At 38.4% G+C, this 19127-nt stretch overlaps 4 protein-coding genes across 6 annotated transcripts; 3 read left to right on the top strand and 1 right to left on the bottom strand.

Moving 5' to 3' along the window:
- Positions 1-1586: 1586 nt before the first annotated feature.
- MEF8S (Pentatricopeptide repeat (PPR) superfamily protein) lies at positions 1587-7721 on the top strand. Of its 2 annotated transcripts, none has more exons than XM_021968910.2 (4): positions 1587-1880; positions 2590-2866; positions 3051-4966; positions 7305-7721. In XM_021968910.2, exons 2-3 carry the CDS (start codon positions 2621-2623, stop codon positions 4938-4940), a joined length of 2136 nt encoding a protein of 711 aa, XP_021824602.1. In that variant the 5' UTR covers positions 1587-1880; positions 2590-2620; the 3' UTR covers positions 4941-4966; positions 7305-7721. The 2 variants fall into 2 exon arrangements, with proteins under 2 accessions (XP_021824602.1, XP_021824601.1); XM_021968909.2 differs by having other exon boundaries at positions 2590-2884.
- Positions 7722-8875: 1154 nt separating this feature from the next.
- Positions 8876-9375, top strand: LOC110765645 (uncharacterized). The gene is made up of 2 exons (XM_021968811.1): positions 8876-8930; positions 9029-9375. The coding sequence occupies exons 1-2, from the start codon at positions 8876-8878 to the stop codon at positions 9373-9375; spliced, it is 402 nt and encodes a 133-aa protein (XP_021824503.1).
- A 261-nt stretch (positions 9376-9636) lies between these two features.
- Positions 9637-15026, top strand: COX10 (cytochrome c oxidase 10). 2 transcript variants are annotated; one of them, XM_021968886.2, is made up of 7 exons: positions 9638-10053; positions 10582-10711; positions 11706-11843; positions 11962-12095; positions 12924-13049; positions 13489-13592; positions 14344-15026. In XM_021968886.2, the coding sequence occupies exons 1-7, from the start codon at positions 9737-9739 to the stop codon at positions 14712-14714; spliced, it is 1320 nt and encodes a 439-aa protein (XP_021824578.1). In that variant the 5' UTR covers positions 9638-9736; the 3' UTR covers positions 14715-15026. The 2 variants fall into 2 exon arrangements, with proteins under 2 accessions (XP_088102750.1, XP_021824578.1); XM_088246624.1 differs by lacking the exon at positions 11706-11843 and having other exon boundaries at positions 9637-10053.
- A 369-nt stretch (positions 15027-15395) lies between these two features.
- LOC110765684 (Pentatricopeptide repeat (PPR) superfamily protein) lies at positions 15396-18608 on the bottom strand. The gene has a single exon (XM_021968885.2). It carries the CDS (start codon positions 18113-18115, stop codon positions 16070-16072), a length of 2046 nt encoding a protein of 681 aa, XP_021824577.2. The 5' UTR covers positions 18116-18608; the 3' UTR covers positions 15396-16069.
- Positions 18609-19127: the final 519 nt, after the last annotated feature.

Here is a 19127-nt window from a genome sequence, read left to right as displayed (position 1 = left end):
AATTCGTTTATTGCAAAATCGAGGCAGTTCTTACAATCTGCATTAGAAAGATCTCTAGTACATTCAACTGCAGCATAAAGGGTTTTCTTATATGATACTTCTTGCTTCCCACAAGCATACAATGGTCCATACACAACTTTAGAACTTAATCGTATGAGTAGTTTACAAACTTTAATCAACAAGGGATATTCACTGCATTTGCGATTCGTCTCATAAAACGCATTATCCTTGTCGACTATATACCAAAGAATTTTGCATATGAATATTTTAAAAGGCATACTCTCATCCAAATTATAGCTCCTCGACTGAGAGGGCAAATCTTGGGAAGCTCTAAGACAACTTTGTTGAAACAACTTTGGCATGATGGTGAGTCTCTATTCTTCTGAATAGATTTCCAACATTGCGCTAGTCCATATACATAAGTATTTTGTTCTATTATAGATGTATATGTACCATTAATGAACCCATTTCGGTATCCTGAATCTGAAATTTCTTTAGATAATATTTCTGTGAGTAGAGTGTTCAAGTTTTCCTCATAATAACCATTGGCTAGAAACTCTACCTGATTGAAACAGTTATATGCCAACATACAAGGCCCGTATTCCCTGAAGGTCTCTTGGAGGAAAGCAGAAAAAGATAAAAGACACAAAAGGATCAATGGTGTTGAATAACACATGCTCAATGGATTGAACTAGGATTCAATTAAATTGTTAAAACAAAAGTGTGTGAGTGTGTATGAGATTCATGATATCATAGTTGTACTTATATGATGTGTAATGTTATCAGATAAATAGCAGTTATATAGTTTCACCATTATATATGTTTTGGCCAATTCATTCCATAAAGAGTTATGCTTGCTGTGTTTGCATATTTGAAATTGATTTTAAAACCTTTTTATTTGGAAAAATAGAACTTCAAATTCTTGAAGGGGTAAGACATTGTGCTTGGTTCTTTGAAAGCTACAACATTAAATTCTTGTAGTTTTGCATGTAGTTGCAATATGGTATAGTGGTAAAATTTTATAATTGACTATAATGACTTTGTTCTGTCTAAAATGGTGATTAAAGAGGCGGTGGTGGAAAGTATTGTACTCAAGTATGAAGAGATTTAGGTTGCCTTTTTTAGGTGGAAAGTACTCCTTTTTATAGGGGGACGGTTAGATTTTTCTATTGTCCTTTTTCGATGTGGGACTAAAGACGAGTCACTGATGACATGGCATCATTTGAGTGGGTGACGGGTGGTGGCCTATCGTGTGTCCTTCCTTTTTCGGTACAACATGCGCCAGGGGAATATTCTGTGAGCCCTTCTTAGCGCTTCCACTCTCACGTGTGGGCTTCTAAGGAGAGGCACATGGGGCTACGAGCACTAGGCCTGGTCACCTTCCTTTACCCCCCACCCCTATTAGGCCTCCTCAGACGCAGGGTAAGGCTAGCGTTGATTATTTAGTTGCTGGGCCCAATTACTTCCTCAAGTAGGTTGGGCTTCTATTCCTTGAGCTCTTTTTGGCATGCCTTGTTGATATTTAGTATCAACAGAAGGTATTTTCTGAGTTTTTCAATATTTCACCATTTGACTTTGACGTCTCTACCTTAGCATAAATGGGGTTTAACAATTTCTTCCAAAACTGCCCCTCTATTCCTCTCACTCGAGAGCACTCTGTCTTCTACAGTGCAGCCCCTCTCTACTTCCTGTCTCTCAAACTTCGTCTTCTCATGCCATCACAAAGGTTCTGAAAACCCGTTCCTCTCATTCTCTCTTTGGTCTGCCTTCTCGGAGCTCCACTCAGTGCAAGAGAGGGCGCTGAGTTTCCGCAAATTTCTTTGCAAAGTAACCGAGAAAGTGGAGAAGAGCTTGCTGAAAATATTCACACAAGTCGAAAGGTTTCATATTGTGAACCCCTTTTTCATATATTTGTTGAATTTTTCGACTTTTCAATGTTACATATGATGGGTTGTTAATCCCGAATTGAATGATTGATGGGTTTTGAAAATCTGTATAAAATATTTCTTGGTCTGGGTGGAATAAGTACTGCGTTTGTGTTTTGATATTCTGAATGCATTATGTTTTGTCAATTTTATTATATTTTGTTTGTGAATGAATTATTAATTGTCGGAAGAGCCATTTGTCCAGCTGAGACGATCATAAAGGTTTATGAGGCTGTGGAGTCTCTAGCTTTAACCAAAAAGGAGACCAGAGAGTTTCTACAGAAACTTGTAATCCTTTTAGGCATAACGCTTGAAGTATTCTGTGTTTGAGGAATACTTGTGAGAAATCTATTCACCTGAAAGATGTAGTATAAGGAGCTCTAGTGTGAATAAATACTGAAAATACAATCTTTATCTGGGATAAAAAGCTCCAGTATAGGTCACCCATGAATCATTGGTTGAAGCAACCATGAATCAGAAATTTTACATTTGCCAAATTTTTTGATTGAGTCTGTAATAATAATTTCATCCCATGGTCATGTTTCTTTTATTTTATTTTATAATTTCTTATAGTTTTATGTGATTCTTTGAATGATTGATATGAGATAGTTTTGGTCCCAGTCTCGGTGAAACTGGCATAAATGGGTAATTTGTGCATTTGCAGAGAGTGAAAAACAGCAGGCTAACTGAGCAAAATGTGGAGGCAAATGGTATTTCTGCCATCAGCTCAGCTGCAAACCCTTGCCTCATCGTCAGCCTCATGGAGATCCTCATGCCTCAAACTCAGCTTTCAACCCCTCATCTCTTCACCTTCCTCTTCAATGATGCCATGTCAGAGATGCGCTGCTCTCTCCTCGTCCCACGCCACCTTCACTTCCTCTTCCAGTGCATCTGCCTTTGCTACAGGTCACGAGCACGATGACGTTGAGGCTGAGAATGAGGTTGACAACTTAACTACAGTATGATTTCTTCTTTATATTTTTTGTTGCAATTTTACAGTAAGCTTTAAGATAATGAAGTTTGCTTAGTTGTGGGCTACTTAATGATTTTGTTTCATTGTATGTTTATACACGGAGGAAGAGTACATCTGAACCGAGTGGAACTTATTGTCAAAATAATGTGCAGTTGCAACAGAAACTAAATGGGGCTCGTGCAGATGGTTCAAGGGATCCCCAGCAGAGCTCAAATCAATATAATCAGACTTACAATGGGGTTTTCTGGAGAAACACAGGCAACATGAATAACGCAGTTCAACAAGACGGAAATTTTAGTGGGCATTATCGGCAAGAAAATGGAGGGCTGCTGCAGACCACTAAACTGGATGGGAGACATTTAGGAAATGGAAGTATAGAGAATCCATATGCATCTCGGCAGGAGGGATCCAAAGAAGTCAGACAGAACCCAAATGCATTTGGTTCACAAGGCAATTTAGGGTCTCAGGGAAACCTGAATCAGAATTATATCCAACATTTTGCACAAAATCAGCAAAATTTAAATGGTTACTACACAAGGAATGACGTGATGCATCATCAGAACTCTACTTATGGACAGTATCAGCAGAACCCTAGTTGTGGACAATATCAACAAAACCCTATTTATGGACAAAATCAGCCGAATCCTAGTTATGGAAAATATCATCAAGCCCCTAGTTGTGGACAATATCAGCAAGGCCCTACTAGTTATGGGCAGCAAAGCCAACATGTTGGACAATATCAAACAAATCCGGATCCTTTTCAAAATACAATAGTGGATTCTCAAGTAGCAAGTGAGTCTAAATCTGAAAGAAAGCTTATCGAGGCTTCTGAAAGTAGCCCATATAGTGGTACTCTTGAAGAGTTGGATAAGTTTTGCAAGGAGGGCAAAGTGAAGGAGGCTGTGGAGATCTTGGGGATGCTAGAGAAGCAGGAGGTTCAGGTGGATTTGCATCTATATTTTCAGTTAATGCAGGCATGCGGGGAGGCTAAAGCTCTAGAAGAAGCAAAATTTGTTCACGAAAACATTACAAGATTACTGTCTCCCTTAAACGTGAGCACATACAACAGAATTTTGGAGATGTATTCCAAGTGTGGTTCTATGGACAGCGCATTTATGGTTTTCAACAAGATGCCAAACCGCAATTTGACATCTTGGGACATTATGATAACATGGCTTGCTAAGAATGACCTTGGGGAAGATGCCATTGATTTATTTACCGAGTTCAAGAAAGCAGGTCTGAAACCTGATGGCCAAATGTTTATTGGTGTTTTCTATGCCTGTAGTGTATTGGGAGATACTACGGAAGGACTGCTGCATTTTGAATCAATGAGCAAAGATTATGGCATTGTCCCGAGTATGGATCATTATGCGAGCGTAGTAGATATGCTAGGAAGTACAGGCTATCTGGAAGAAGCTTTGGAGTTCATTGAAAAGATGCCATTGGAACCTAATGTCGATGTTTGGAAGACCTTGATGAATCTCTGCAGAGTTCATGGGCAGTTGGAGCTCGGGGATCGGTGTGCTGAGCTTGTTGAGCAGCTAGATGCCTCCAGCTTAAATGAGCAATCAAAGGCTGGCCTTGTTCCTGTAAAAGATTCAGACCTTGTAAAGGAGAAAGAGAAGAAAAAATTAGCAGCGCAAAATCTTTTAGAAGTCAGGAGCCGAGTCCATGAATATCGAGCAGGAGATACATCTCATCCTGAGAATGATAAGATTTATGCTCAACTTAGGGGTTTAAGAGAACAAATGAAGGAGGCTGGTTACATTCCAGAGACTAGATTCGTGTTACATGACATAGATCAGGAAAGCAAGGAAGATGCTCTGCTTGCCCATAGTGAGAGACTTGCTGTTGCTTATGCCCTCCTCAGCAGCCCAGCTCGTTCACCTATTAGGGTAATCAAGAATCTTCGTGTTTGTGGTGATTGTCATAATGCATTGAAGATCATCTCAAAAATTATAGGCAGAGAACTCATCATGCGAGATGCTAAGAGATTCCACCATTTCAAAGACGGCTTGTGCTCTTGTCGAGATTATTGGTGAACAACATGAAAGTTGATTTATCTCAAGTAATATTTTTCTCTCAACTTTCTTTTTTTAGACGACAAAGTTTTTAAAAATTAAAGTACTTATAATGCAGCTATGAAAAAAATAAATATTTCTAATGATATAATGCTTTCGAAAGGGTTTTATGGCTGTTTGGAGGAAGTGGATAAGGGTTGCTTGAGTAGCTAATTTTTCAGTCTTAATTAATGGGAGACAAAGGGTAAATTTGGAGCATAGAGAGGCTTAGACAGGGAGATCCTCTATCTCCTTTCTTATTTACTTTTGTGGTAGATGGGTTGAGTAGGTTGGTGGAAAGAGCTAGGGAGTTGAATATGATAAGGGGTTTGGTAGTTGGAAGAGAAGAAGTGGAGATTTCCCACCTGCAATTGGTTCTTTGCAGCGTGCCTATCTATATTACCCTTCACTTTTTGTATTCCTGTTCGTGTGCCAAACAGAATTGAAAGTGTGATGAGGAAGTTTTTGTGGGAAGGAATTTCGGAAGGAAGAAAGATCATTTGGTTAATTGGGATTTAATATTGCAGGTAAAGGAAAAGGGGGGGTTTAGGCATTGGAAACATGATGAGGAGAATGAAGTTTCTACTTGCAAAATGGTTACGGAGGCTCCGTCAAGAGAGTGAAGGAAACATAGCTCTCAGGGTCTTACTTCTTTTAATTCAAATTGTCGACTGGGAAATGGAGAATAAGTGAGGTTTTGGGAAGAGTGTTGAGTGGGGGGAACAGATTTTTGCAACCTTTTTCCTCGTTTCCATGGTAGTCCAATTGCAAGCCTTTGTGCAGACTTTTCTTCTTTTCCATTGAGTTGGGACTTCAGTTTTCGTATACACTTGAATGATCATGAGGTGGGGGAGTTAGCAGAGCTATTGCTGTGTTAGAGATTGTTTTATTGGTGCAATCTCGGCCAGATACAAGAATATGGAAGTTGGAGTCTTTGGGAGTGTGCTCTTGTAAATCTTATGCAAAAAAATTAATATTATAACTCTTCGCTTTCCTTCTTTTTCTTTTTGTGGCTTCGTGCAATTTGGAAGGACAAAGTACCACCAAAGTTACAGGTGTTAGTTTGGATTATAGCTCATGGGAATGTGAACACTTGTGATGTGGTTCAGAGGAGACAGTATTATTGGTAGCTCTCTCCTCACTGGTGTGATGTGTGATGTGTAATAATGCTTCTCAGAGTTCAGATCACCTGTTGCCCCATTACTATGACCTTGTGGCGAAGACTGTTTAAGGAGACCAATTTGAGATAGGCGGCTCCAGCCTCTTGTTTTGCATTATTATGTGAGAGGTATAAGTTTTATGGGTGGAAAATATGGGCTTAGTGTTAGGGAGATGTGCTATCATCGTAATCTTTTGGGTGGTGTGGATGGAGAGGAATAGAAGAATTTGGAGGGAGCAAGGGACAAGAGGTGGATCTTCTATGGGGTAGAGTTCGTGTTTGGGCGTCTCTTCGGGCATCGGTATCTTCAGAGTTTAGGATACTTCTTTTCAAGCTTTGTTGTATGATTGGAATTCTGCTATACACTATTTTTTGTTGGTCTGCTGCCATGAATCTTTATTTCTTAGCTATGTTCTAGAAAGAAAAAAAAAAAAAAACCTCTCTAGCACTCTCACTCTCACTATCTCTCAGCTCCCAAATGGCAAATAGTCATTCTGTGATTTTTCAAGTCTCATTTCTTCAGTTTTTTTCCATGTACGTGTTGGTTTTTGTATTTGAATGGATACTTTATAAATGGGTTTGGACATTTTGATTTTGCCTGCAATATGTTTGATTACTTATGCAATAGTGGCTTTTTCTTCTAAAAATATTGAAAGTATAATTTTGTTTGGTTGGATATTGGTATTTCTTTTTGTCACTAAAATATTTTTTCATAGGGTTTTTTTGGGTCTGTTTTTCACAGGGTTATGTTTTACTTTCACAAGCTGAATACTTCAGGAATGGAAGTAGAATTTTTGTTTCACTGCCTTAGCAGAAATAGAAGTATATATGTAGATTCTACACATACTTAGAAGAAATAGAAGTATAAACTATGTATAAAGATGCATATGACCTGGATGATTTGGCCCTGTTGCTCTCTCCTATGGTTTTCTAGCTTTACTAGTGATTATGTTTCCTGTTCTTGATTCCACATGTTTATGAAGTGGATTTCATGGAAGCAAATTGCAATTCCCCAGACTGAGTGCTTTGATGTTATTTCAAATTTTCTTGACAGATTTTATGTACTCTATAGTATAGGAGCTAACCGCGGAACTATAAATATATCCTTTGTGTGGTAAATTGGTAATGAAGCAATAGAAATTGGATATGACTCTAACTTCTCTGCTTTGCTGGTTCCATGTCTGCAGGATTGATACCAGAGCCAACCCCTGCCATAGCTGCCGCCATTAGGGAAGCTCTGAAATGACCATTTTGACATGCGTGTGGGAATTTTCTACACGGAAATCTGGCTGACCTTTCATTTAAGCAGAAGAAGATTCATATATACATACCAGCACCATTGGCTAATGCTCCTCAAGTAGTGGCCTGTGGACATGACAGCTAGTACAATGCTGCATTGGATGTACTTTGACATCAATGCATGTAAGATTTTTTTAAGTTGATAAAGGAATGATGACTAGCTGGGAATTCATTATTAGAGAGTAAATGAATTTGTTTAGATTAAGAAATAATTAGTGAAGATTAGACAATGGCAGGGATGTAGTTTCGCATAAACACGTACAGATATATCCACTAATTTATGTCATATGTTATTTTTTATTTTATTAGAGTTTGTTTTTTTGTGAGCATCATAAGAGTCGGCGACGTTGTAATGGGCGTTAAGGACTAATTAGACAAACCTTTGCCATCATGCTAATCTTTGGAGACTTTGATTTTGCTCCACCTAATATACATGGGCAATGTTGTTGATATTTTTTTATCCTCATAAATCCCTTCTTAGTGAAGTTTCTGCTGGACCTATGACTTATGGCAGTACCAGATTGAATCTACTTGGTGGGTTCAGGCAGGAGACCTAAATGGTACGGCTGATTGCAAAGTTTCTTGAAGTTGTTTTGGAAGGCTGCTTACCTCTTGCCCTGTTCCTTCCTACTATTAGAAAGATTTCGAAAGCTTCTTTTTGTGTGTGTTTGTTTCTGTTGAATCCAAGCTTATGAAACTGTTAAAGAACATGCAGAGGGAGAAGGGCACAAGATCAGTTGAACTCCTAAACAAGAAAAACAGCCCAAATGCACCACTTTTGGATTTTAATTCATAAATCTTTGCATAGAATGGCAGAAAGATAGATACCACTTCATCACCTGCGGTGTGGCATGATTTTTTGTTTTATTTTTCTATATAAGCGATATTAGAGAGATCGAACCTAAGACCTAGGATGTTCGGGGTAAATGTCCTTAACCACTTGAACTACAAGACTCTTATGTGTGGCATGATATTATCGGCCAACAGGTTGCATGTCATAATGGGGCCTTTTGCTTGCTTAGGGTTCTAATCTTTTCATTGGGCTTATTACATGATATTGAAGTGGTAAGACCTGGTTGCTCAATAACCCAATCGATTTCATTTCTTCAGGTTCAGGATATACGGTTTGGTATGAGCGACCGTTGAATATCTATGGCTGTGTCTTCTTTTCTTCTATGTTACTTGTGAGCCTTTTTTGGCTTCTTTACAAAAAAGAACAAAGCATATTGCTAAAGGAAAAAATAAAGATACACACATTTGGAGCTGTACCAACATAGCGCCCGTATCCACTGCCTCAAATTTTGATTTGCTCTCTTGGATGGGCACTCTCCCAGCTAATTCTACTTCTTATGGCCCCAACATTCTCTCTAAGGTTCTTCTCTTATGTTGGCAAATCTGGGAAGCTAAAAATAATCTTATTTTCAAAGGTGTTGTCCCCCACCCTGTATGAGTTCTCAATATGGCTGGGCAGATTGGCATGGAGTACTGGCGCCAAAATTCCAAGTGTGAGAAGGGTCCCAATACCCCTCTTCACATCAAATGGAAGTCTCCCCCTAGGGACTGGGTCAAGTTAACTTCGATGGTTCTGTTCGTAACAACTCAACTGCTTCAGGCTTTGTTATCCGTAACTTTGACGGCCATGTCTTATTGGCTGGAGCTAAGAACATTGGTGACAACACTATCTTGGTGGCTGAATGTATGTCTCTTCGAGATGGCCTGGCGTATGCTATCCATAGAGGCTGGCGCAATATTCTTGTGGAAGGGGATTCTAAGCTCATCATTGATTGTGCTAATCAGGCTGCGGATCCGCCTTGGAGTGTTTGTGCCTTAATGAAGGATATAAAGCTTCTTAGTTCCCTTTGTGATGCTCTGTCCTTTTCCCATATCTATTGTGAGGCGAATTTTTTAGCAGATGCTGTTACTGGTTTGGGTCATGGGCTGACCCCTTTCAAGTTGTAGGAGATGGGCCTGCCTTTGAACTGCTCGGTCCCTTTCTTTTTCGACCTGTTTGGGCCTGCGTGCCCTCGTGATTTTTGCTTATAATTTCCCTTTTTCACATTTAAAAAAAAAGTGTGCGATGATTTTACCCAAAAAAAAAAAAGAAAAAAAAAAGTGTGTGATGAGATAAGTCATTTTGTGCCGTTGGATTCATCTAACGGGCGATATCAAAAGAGCCTTAGAAGAAACGGGCTTAGGTAAGCTGCACGGCCTTTAGAACTACTCGTCAACTTTTAGACCCAAAAAAAAAAAAAAAAAAACGATTGTCGACTTCGTCTTCTTCTTCTTCCTCTTGTCTCGCTCTTTCTCAATTGACGAGAAGATGTGGAGGAACTCGCTGAGATTCTCGCCCAAGCTCGTAATATCCAACAACTCACTGCACCTCTCTTCCATTTCCTCCTCGGCAGCGAACGACGTCGCTCGACCGCCACTGCTCTCTCACTCTCTCTCTCAATCCCACTCTTACTCCCCCTCACCTTCACCTTCAGATTCTCTGAAGCTAGGGTTTCAGCGCCCCGATGGATTCCGAGCCCTCTCGGCGGCTACTGCTGTTGATCTCGCGTCTCGGGCCTCCAAAGCTTCGTACTGGGCTCGCCACTATGGTCGCTGCTATTGGGAGCTCTCCAAAGCTCGCCTGAGGTACACATTTACACGAAATTCTCATTCTTTTCATTTCTATTAATTTGAAAATGGCATTTCTGGGTTTTTATTTATAATTTTTTAAAACTGATTGTGAAGTTGGGTAGTGTTTGTTCTTATTGAAATTGATAATTATTCAGTCGTTTTTAATGTAGCAATAGAAGAGTACAAGAAAAAATTGCGTAATTGTATTCTATAAAACGTGTTGATTCTTTGATTGCTGTTACTGAATTTTTTATTGATGTTTTCTTACTTCTTTGATATGGTAAAAATGGTATCATTTTGGAAGAAGAGAATTATAATACTGGGGGGTGATTCTTTAGTATGTGTAATTTTTTATTAGAAACAAAATTTTATTTCAATTACACAACATTACAATTTTGGTGGACAAGTTGTCCACCTTAAACAGTAAAACAATGAAAACTAGAGTACAAAAACAATTCATTTTCTTCCACAACTAGCATACTGGTGCTTGTGAAGTTTTTGTCATTTGGATTTTGTCTTACAATTTTTTCACTTTTAATCCAGCATGCTAGTTGTTGCAACTTCTGGAACTGGATTTGTTCTTGGAAGTGGCCATGCCATTGATTTTTCTGGACTTTGTTGGACATGTGCTGGTACCATGATGGTTGCAGCATCTGCTAATTCTTTAAATCAGGTTTGCTCTTTGATGACAGCTTTTTTCACGCACACATACACACTTGTATATATATAACTTTTATATTATGGCAATGTTCACCATGTTCAGTCAAATTTTTCGTTTCTTATTTTATTTTTATAATGCAGTTTATTAGTTATTTAATTTTTGTCTATTAAGCTTCGATCTGTCAGATACAAGTAGGAATGAAGCTTAAAGCCGGGACTCTGACTATATAGATTGATTAGAACCTTTTCAAGAGGAATGAGTTCTAAAGTTTTATACTTCTTTTAGGGGTGCAGTTTATAATTTTCATTCTTTAGATTGAATATAGTCTTTGTTTCTTATCTCAGAAAAAAAAAAGAAAAAAAAGAAGTGTAAGCCTCAATAGTCACATTTAGATTTTGAGGTCATTAAGCTATTTGTTTTATTTCAAAATTGAGTTTGGTACTTGAAAAGCTAAAATGAGCCTTGGAAGAGCGCATTCTGTTATCGTTATCTTGTGTTATTCTGTTTTTCCCTATTGATAAGCAAGTGCATGAGCAATAACATTACTTTACGGTCAAGGTTTACTTTCCTATTGAGGTTTTATGTTGATGAATGTTTACATGGAATGTATATTATAGGATACAGGATTAGATAAAGCACTTCCAAATTCATTTGATTATCTTTATAATGCTTACTATATGTGCATTTTCTTATGCTGTACTCAATTATTGCTTCACGTTATTGTCTTATTTTCTCTTAATTATGTTGATAAAGAAAATAACTAGGGAGAATGGAGTGAGGGTATAAAAGGCATCTAAGATAAAGCATTAAAGGAATTCCATACTTCTGTTGAGCGATTGTAGTACTTGTTTTCCTGCCACTGGTAAACATTTTTCAGCAGTTGATGCTGAGTTGGTTTATGTTGCTTGAGTAGTTAATGGCTCATTGCCTGCAGTATCTTTACTTTTTTATTGTTAACTTTTTGGCTTGATTAGGTGTTAAATCATTAAAAATTGTTTGCTTTTAGGTGTTTGAGAAGAATAATGATGCCAAAATGAATAGAACGAAGCAAAGACCACTTCCTTCAGGACGCATTACGATACCTCATGCGGTCACCTGGGCATCTGCTGCTGGTTTAGCTGGCACTGCTTTGTTGGCAAGCCAGGTGGCCCCATGAATTAACACTTCCTTCTGTAAATGTTATATGGAAATAATATTCTGATTTCCATCACATGAAATACTTGGGGGCTAATGTTGCAACTTTTATGGCAAGGTTGTTGCAGGCTAATATGTTGGCAGCTGGACTTGCAGCTTCAAATTTAATACTTTATGCATTCGTATATACTCCGTTGAAGCAGATTCACCCAGTAAATACATGGGTTGGTGCGGTTGTTGGTGCTATTCCTCCGCTTTTAGGGTAATATGCCCCCTGATTTCTTTGAGCTACATACTTCTTTCATTAGACTTGTTGGAGGAGCTTTACTTATTGATTTGGCTATTGAAAACTTATGTTTTCAGTTAACTCATGGCAGCTGTAATGTTGGTTGTTGCAACATATTTTTGTGGCTGAAAACTGATCAATGTTCTCTGTAATCCCAACTAAGCTTTTTCTTTTTGTCTTTTGGTGAAACAATTCCCATTAAGCTTAAATAACAAACAAGTTTGATTTTCAATATTAAAAAATTCCCACTGTTCTACGCAATAGATTTATACATTTGACTGCCCATGCCCCAAGTATAGGTGAGTGGGTATAGTATGATAATTTTGGTTTTTTTTTATTTTTTTATACCTGAACCCTTATAGAGATCATTTAACAAAATACTTGATATGCAGTTAATATTTTCATTAAATGGTGGGTGGTGAAGTAGGACAAGTGGGTGGAAATAGCAACACTCTTAACTAATACAGTGCTTGACTTCTTGAAAGATTAGCTCTTGTTTTAGCATTGCTTGAAGTCTTTTGTTTCTCCTATATATCTTCTGAGCACCAGGGTGGTGCCTCTCAACTTGATTAAATTGCTTGTTTGAAGGGAAAAAAGGGAATATGTGATACTTGGGCTACAAAAGAGACCTTCTTACCTCCTTCAAATATTGAAGACCTTCTTACCTCCTCATAATGAAATAAATATGTAATTTTGATTGGAATCAATCTAACAGCATACTGAACCAGTTAACATCAATTAAATTGTTATTCAGAACCGACTATTACTGCATTCTAACTCATGATTTCTCTTTTTGGCTTTCAGTTGGGCTGCAGCTGCTGGCCAGGTTTCCCTCAATGCAATGCTTCTCCCAGCTGCTTTATACTTTTGGCAAATACCTCATTTTATGGCCCTTGCATACTTGTGCCGTAATGACTATGCCGCTGGAGGGTATGGACTTTCAGTTCTTTCATGGTCTTACTTTAAACGTTATGTCATTAGTGGAACAGATCCACCTATTGTACTGGGAAAGTGTTTCAGAACATGGGTTTTATTTCCTGCCTTTGATTTCATGACATGGGCCTTATTGTTCATGGAAATAATTAATCAATATCCAATTATGCCCGATGAGTTCAAGGCAGAAATTCCACCTAATCCTGAACAATTTTCAGAGCAAATGGTGTGAGTAATCTGTTTGTGATCCACTTTTTCCTCCTTTCAAATGATTGACAAGACGTTTCAGAACGTGTGATCAAGTTATTGTCTAGATAGATAATCTACGGGGCGGGTGGGATCTTCGTATGTGTGACGGTCCACCGATTATTGATTTACTTCCCTCGGTTTGTTTGGCTCTTTCCCCTTAATCCCTTTTTATTTGTTGTATATCCAGGTTTAGGATGCTCTCCCTTGCTGATGCTTCTGGTTCGAAAACAGCCTTAGTAGCTTTAAGGAATTGTGTATACCTGATCCCTTTGGGATTCTTGGCCTATGATTGTGAGTCCAAATACTCGCAGACACAATAACTTTTGCCTTTTCTAATCTTGTTTCTATGGAAGTTTTATTTGTGTTGTAGTTTTGTAGTTTTATCTGTGCTAGTATACTTGTGAAGCTACTTGAGTATTTTTCTTCGTCTCCTTTTCAACCAATGGTCGGTCAATTTTGTTTCTTATTGAATAAAAGAATTTGTGTCCATTATTTGGGTGTCAACGTTGGTATGCATTAAATTTAAAATAACAGACTTAGATGTGATTTAAAATTTGTTAAAGCACGAAATATCTTTTTTTTTTTTAATGAAATAGGTTGTCATCTGTCTTAGTTCAAAAAATTTGCCCCATATCATGTCTGATGTGGCTGTATTCAGACTAAATTTTGAGGCTTTACCTATTTTTTGCATGTTTCCTAAGAATTTACTCTTGGAGGTGTAACAAATCTGACAAGTTATATTTGTTATTCATGGTTTTGGTTGATTTCATGTCACTGTTCCTCTTGTATATCTTGATAGACTTAATTAATTTGTGGCCCCTACCAATTACCAATTGTACAATATTGGGACAGTTGTTGATCATCTTAGTACTTCTATAAGTAGTTGATTTATTGGACATGCCATCTTGATTTCCTTTTTGGTCATAAAATGATTATGAACATCCATGAGTGAGATGTATAATCTTTGGTCACTAATTAAGCAGGAATAGTTTAAGGTTGGGGTTTACATCTAATTCCACCAATTTCATCTCTTTGTCTGCAGGGGGTATGACTTCTGGATGGTTTTGTCTTGAATCTACTCTTCTTACTCTCGCAATAACTGCAACGGCATTTTCGTTCTATCAGGACCGCACTACACATAAAGCTAGGAAGATGTTTCATGCCAGCCTTCTGTATCTTCCTGTATTCATGTCAGGGATTATGTTTCACCGTCTCTCTGATAATCAACAATGCCTTACTGAAGAGAATTCAGAGAGTAGTGTTGAGCTTTCATTGTCCTCACAAGATAGAAATGTCAACCAGAAGAATAAGTTGAGGAATTCCACAGATAGAACACAAGTGCGGCCACCTGTATCATATGCCTCTATTGCACCATTTCCATTTCTCCCGGTTCCTTCGTATGTTTCTTCGTGATCGTTGATATGTTTTTCCCTGGCTTTGTACAATGAAATGCCGAAAGCTGCCCAATAAAGGTCTTTTTGTTCCAAGTCCAATATCCATTTACCCAAGTAAACCTCTCCATGAAAGGTCGAAAGCCTGTATTTTTGTTTGTTGCAAGTCCCAAAGTCTTTTCTTGCAAATGTATTTCTTGCTTTTGAAATGTTGAGGTTTAGGAATTTGAGTTAGTAATGCATTGTTCGTTTGCAATTGCAGTATACGAATAAGGTGGCCGTCTATTCATAATTATAGAAGAGCAGTTGCTCAATCGTCAAGTATTCTTGAACATGATTGGTCTCAGCATTAACATTGATCCCGCTGATCGAAAGATATAGTTGTAGAATTTCAGAATTTCAGTTTAAACCAGCTACAACCCTTCAACTAAATGTGGACTATGTTGTCTTGGTGTTAGACACCACTGGGGATTAACTGTTCTACATCATCTTGATAGTTTTAATTTGGTCTTTGTATTATGGCCGTAAAAGATCTCGAGAGCTGTTTCAAAACAGTTATTATGCACTCCTTACATGAGAGAAGAAGTGCATGATGACCATTTTGGAGTGCTAATCAAGATTTTCAAATGCGGTTTATGTCTCACAAGGCGAGGAACAATCCTTGAGGGGTTGTGGCATTTAACGTATTGAATTATTATAATTACAATATATGAAACAATTACACCCAAGTAATTCAATGGAAAATTGCTTCCTCTAAAAAACAGAAAAAGTAATTCAAGCATAGTAATCAACCCTGAAATTGTTTTTATCTTTTCTTCCTCGTATGCAACTTATTTGTATTATTATCGGCATTATCATATAATCTTTTCTAATCATACAGTGTTTGTACATCGGAATTTGCAAAGATTATAATATCTGAGCTTGTAGAATAAATGGACTGATGACTGAAACTTTTGTTTTTTGGTCGATACTGATGACTGAAACTTAGAACCAAAGGGGCTCTTGATATGAGTCTTGGCTGCCCTTTAACTTCTATAATGCTCCTTATATTGAGTTCCTTGAGAAAATTTACCTTCTCTAATGCTACTTTGATACTTTTTATCACTTTTTCCTCAGATTTCTGGGCTGTGTTGAACTGTTGATTTGCATATCTTCATTTCAAGATTCTTCTGTAATTAGGTACGCTAAAGGGACGTCTCCTTTCTACCCTCTGATTGTTTAAGATCTGGCCAATGCAATGCGTGCTGTCACTTGATGCTCCGGTCATATCTCACCTTCAGCCTCCACCTATGACTTGGCCGAAGTAACATGCCCATTTGCATTCCGCATACAGGCGTAAAGGGTTTCAAGAACTATCATGCCATACGGGTCTCTTGTTCAACAATCAGACCAGCTGAAACCAGGATTTTTTTCTACTCTCTTATCTCTCATCACTTGTCTAACCTGTGCAGATCCTTCCCACTCTTTTACGTATGCAAATATGTTAGACAGCTGAACATAAGCACCAGAGTTCCCAGAATCAAGCTCAATGATTCGCTCTGCCATTTTCTTGCCAAGATCCTTGTGTTCATGAGCCACACAACCTCTTAAGACTGAAGACAATATGCTTGCATCTGCCTTAAAAGGCATCACTTCAACTAGATTCATTGCTTCCTCGAGGAAACCAGCGCGGGAGAAAAGATCAATCATGCAAGCGTAGTGTTCGATGCCTGGATCGATATGATAATCCTGTTTCATCTTATAAAACCATTTTCTTCCCTCTTCAACCAACCCACAATGGTCACAGGCAGACAAAACCCCTGTGAAAGTAATTTCATTGGGTTCCACACCAGCAAGCCTCATTTCATTGAAAAGAGCTAGTGCTTCAATTCCATGACCATTTGTAGCGTAACCAATCAACATAGAATTCCAAGCGACTTCGTTAGACTTGGCCATTCTGTCAAATAATTCTCGCCCATTTTTAACAAAACCACACTTGCAATACAAATCAACAAGCGAGTTACAAACAATTTCATTGCAATCGAGCCCGATTTTGGTAGTTCTAGCAAAGACCTGTTCACCATATTCAAGCGACGATACAGTAGCACATGAACTGAGCACACTAGCGAGGCTAAACTTGTCCATCCTCGAGTCCAGCTTATTCATCTGTCTGAAAAGATCTAACGCTTCAATCAGACAGCCATTTTGACTAAGGCCTACAATCATCGAATTCCATGATATCAAGCTTTTACTTGGCATTGCCTTGAAAATCTGTTTTGCATCTTCGACTCTGCCGCAGTTTGAATACACAGTGATCATAGAATTAAGCAAGATTGTGTCGAAGGCTTTGAGCTCACTAAACAATCTGCAAGCGTTGTTAGGACTTCCACGCTTGGAGTATGCATCAAGAATAGCACTAGCAACAATAACATTACCAATCAGCCCAACTTTGCAAGCATGTGTGTGCATTTGTTCAGCCTGTTTAAGGATGCCAGAGATACTAATGGCAGTCAAAACACTTGCAAGCGTAAATGAATTCCCGTGAACACCATTCTTCAGCATTTCACTGAATAGAACTAATGCTCCAATGTTTTCATTACTGTTAACATATCCAGAAATCAATGAATTCCATAATGCAATATCTGGATTACTTTTTGTATCGAAAACTCTTCTTGCATCGTCCATTCTACCACAGTTTCCATAACCTGAAATCAGGGCTGAGAGAGAGTAATCATCTGGTTCCTTCATCATATTGAAAACGTGGCTTGCACTATCTAAATCCCCACACTTCCCGTACAAATTAATCAACGAACTAGCCAAAACAGAGTCAAATTCCACTTCATCAATAAAAATGCGTGCATGGACTTGCTTACCACAACCAAGCGCAACCAAATCACCACAAGCTCCAATAACAGTAGCCAACACAAACTTATATTCATGTGACAATGTCAACCCGTCCGAACTCAAATCCTTGAAAAGCCTTAAAGCATCTCTAGGGCATCCCTTCTTGGAATAACCATGAATCATAGAATTCCAGACAACCCAATTTCTCCTAGGCATGTCATCAAACAAACTATGAGCAATTTCCAGCTTACCCGCTTTTGCAAACCCGGAAACAATCAAGTTCCACGTAAAATCATCCTTACGGGGCATATCCTCAAACAACTGTAAAGATTTTTCTAGGTCCCCAGATTTTGTATAACCTTCAATCAGTGTGTTCCACGAGAAACAGTTTCTTTGGGGCATATCATCAAACAACTTCAGTGCATCGGTCATGCTACCGCATTTCACATACATTTGTAGAAGACGGTTTCCAAATGTAACAGCAGAGTTTATGATACCCTTTTTGAGACAAATAAGGTGGAGCTGTTTTCCTAAGTATATTGACTGGTGGGTGTTGCACGAATGCAGTATGCGAGACAAAGAATGCACGTCCATGCTCATCGATATTTTTTAACTAATTACAATCTTGTCTATCTGTTTGGATGAAGTGTTTGGTTCAGTTCACCGCTGGGGCGAGAGGTTGGCAGCAGTTCGTACCTTAAAGTGGCTGATTGGGTTTGTGGCGAACTCTCTCTCTACTTGTGACTTTGGAATTTTTATGGTATTGGGTTGTGCAATATGGGAGGCCCGCAATTCAATTATTTGGAGTAACTCTAGAGAGAGAGTCCTGATGTTGCTGCTCAAAATGCATGCAAAAATTATCAACATTTATGCAACCTTTGATGCCATGCCACGAAGGTGGGAGTTAATAGGAGAGGCAATTCTCAAACACACAAGATTTTATGAGGGAGCAGTGGGTATTGTGGCACGTGATTCAAGTGGGAATTTTATTGCCGGGAGAGCCAAGTGATTTGATAATATTTTCTCAGCTATACACTCTGAGGTTTTGGCAGCTAGGGAGGGTGTAGCTTTGGTAATGGAAAGGGGTATTACAAATGCTTGTTTTGAAAGTGATACGCTCCAGATCGTGACCGCGCTTAAAAATCCATTATTGGATTGATTTCAAATTGGTCTAGTGGTGGAGGACAGTAAATTTATGCTTTAACAGGTTATTGGAGTATGTTTCATTCATATTCGTCCCACAACTAATGGTTGCTCTAAACATTGGCAATTTTAGGATTTGGTTTGAAGAACCTCTTGATTTTATTATTGATGTCCTCTTTGAGGATTGTAATTTATAATTTTTATGACTTTCGCTTTAGGGGGACATGGGGTGCCCTATCAAGGGTAAGGTTCCCTCTGATTGCTATGCGGAAGGTGGGTAGGCTATTTGGTTAGTCTAATGACCGAACACTTATGTGTAGGACTGTTTTTGTGGGAAAAAGTCACTTTTGATCGTTGTAATTTGCCAATGTTTCCACTTTGGTTCATGTAGTTTTAATTTTGTAATTTAACCCCTATAGTTTGATTTTATCGTAATTCAAAAACACATCTAATGATCTAAATTTCCATC

Source organism: Prunus avium, chromosome 1 (assembly GCF_965620075.1).
Source record: "Prunus avium chromosome 1, drPruAviu1.hap1.1, whole genome shotgun sequence".
Lineage (NCBI taxonomy): Eukaryota > Viridiplantae > Streptophyta > Magnoliopsida > Rosales > Rosaceae > Prunus > Prunus avium.
This window is presented reverse-complemented; position numbering and strand designations above follow the sequence as displayed.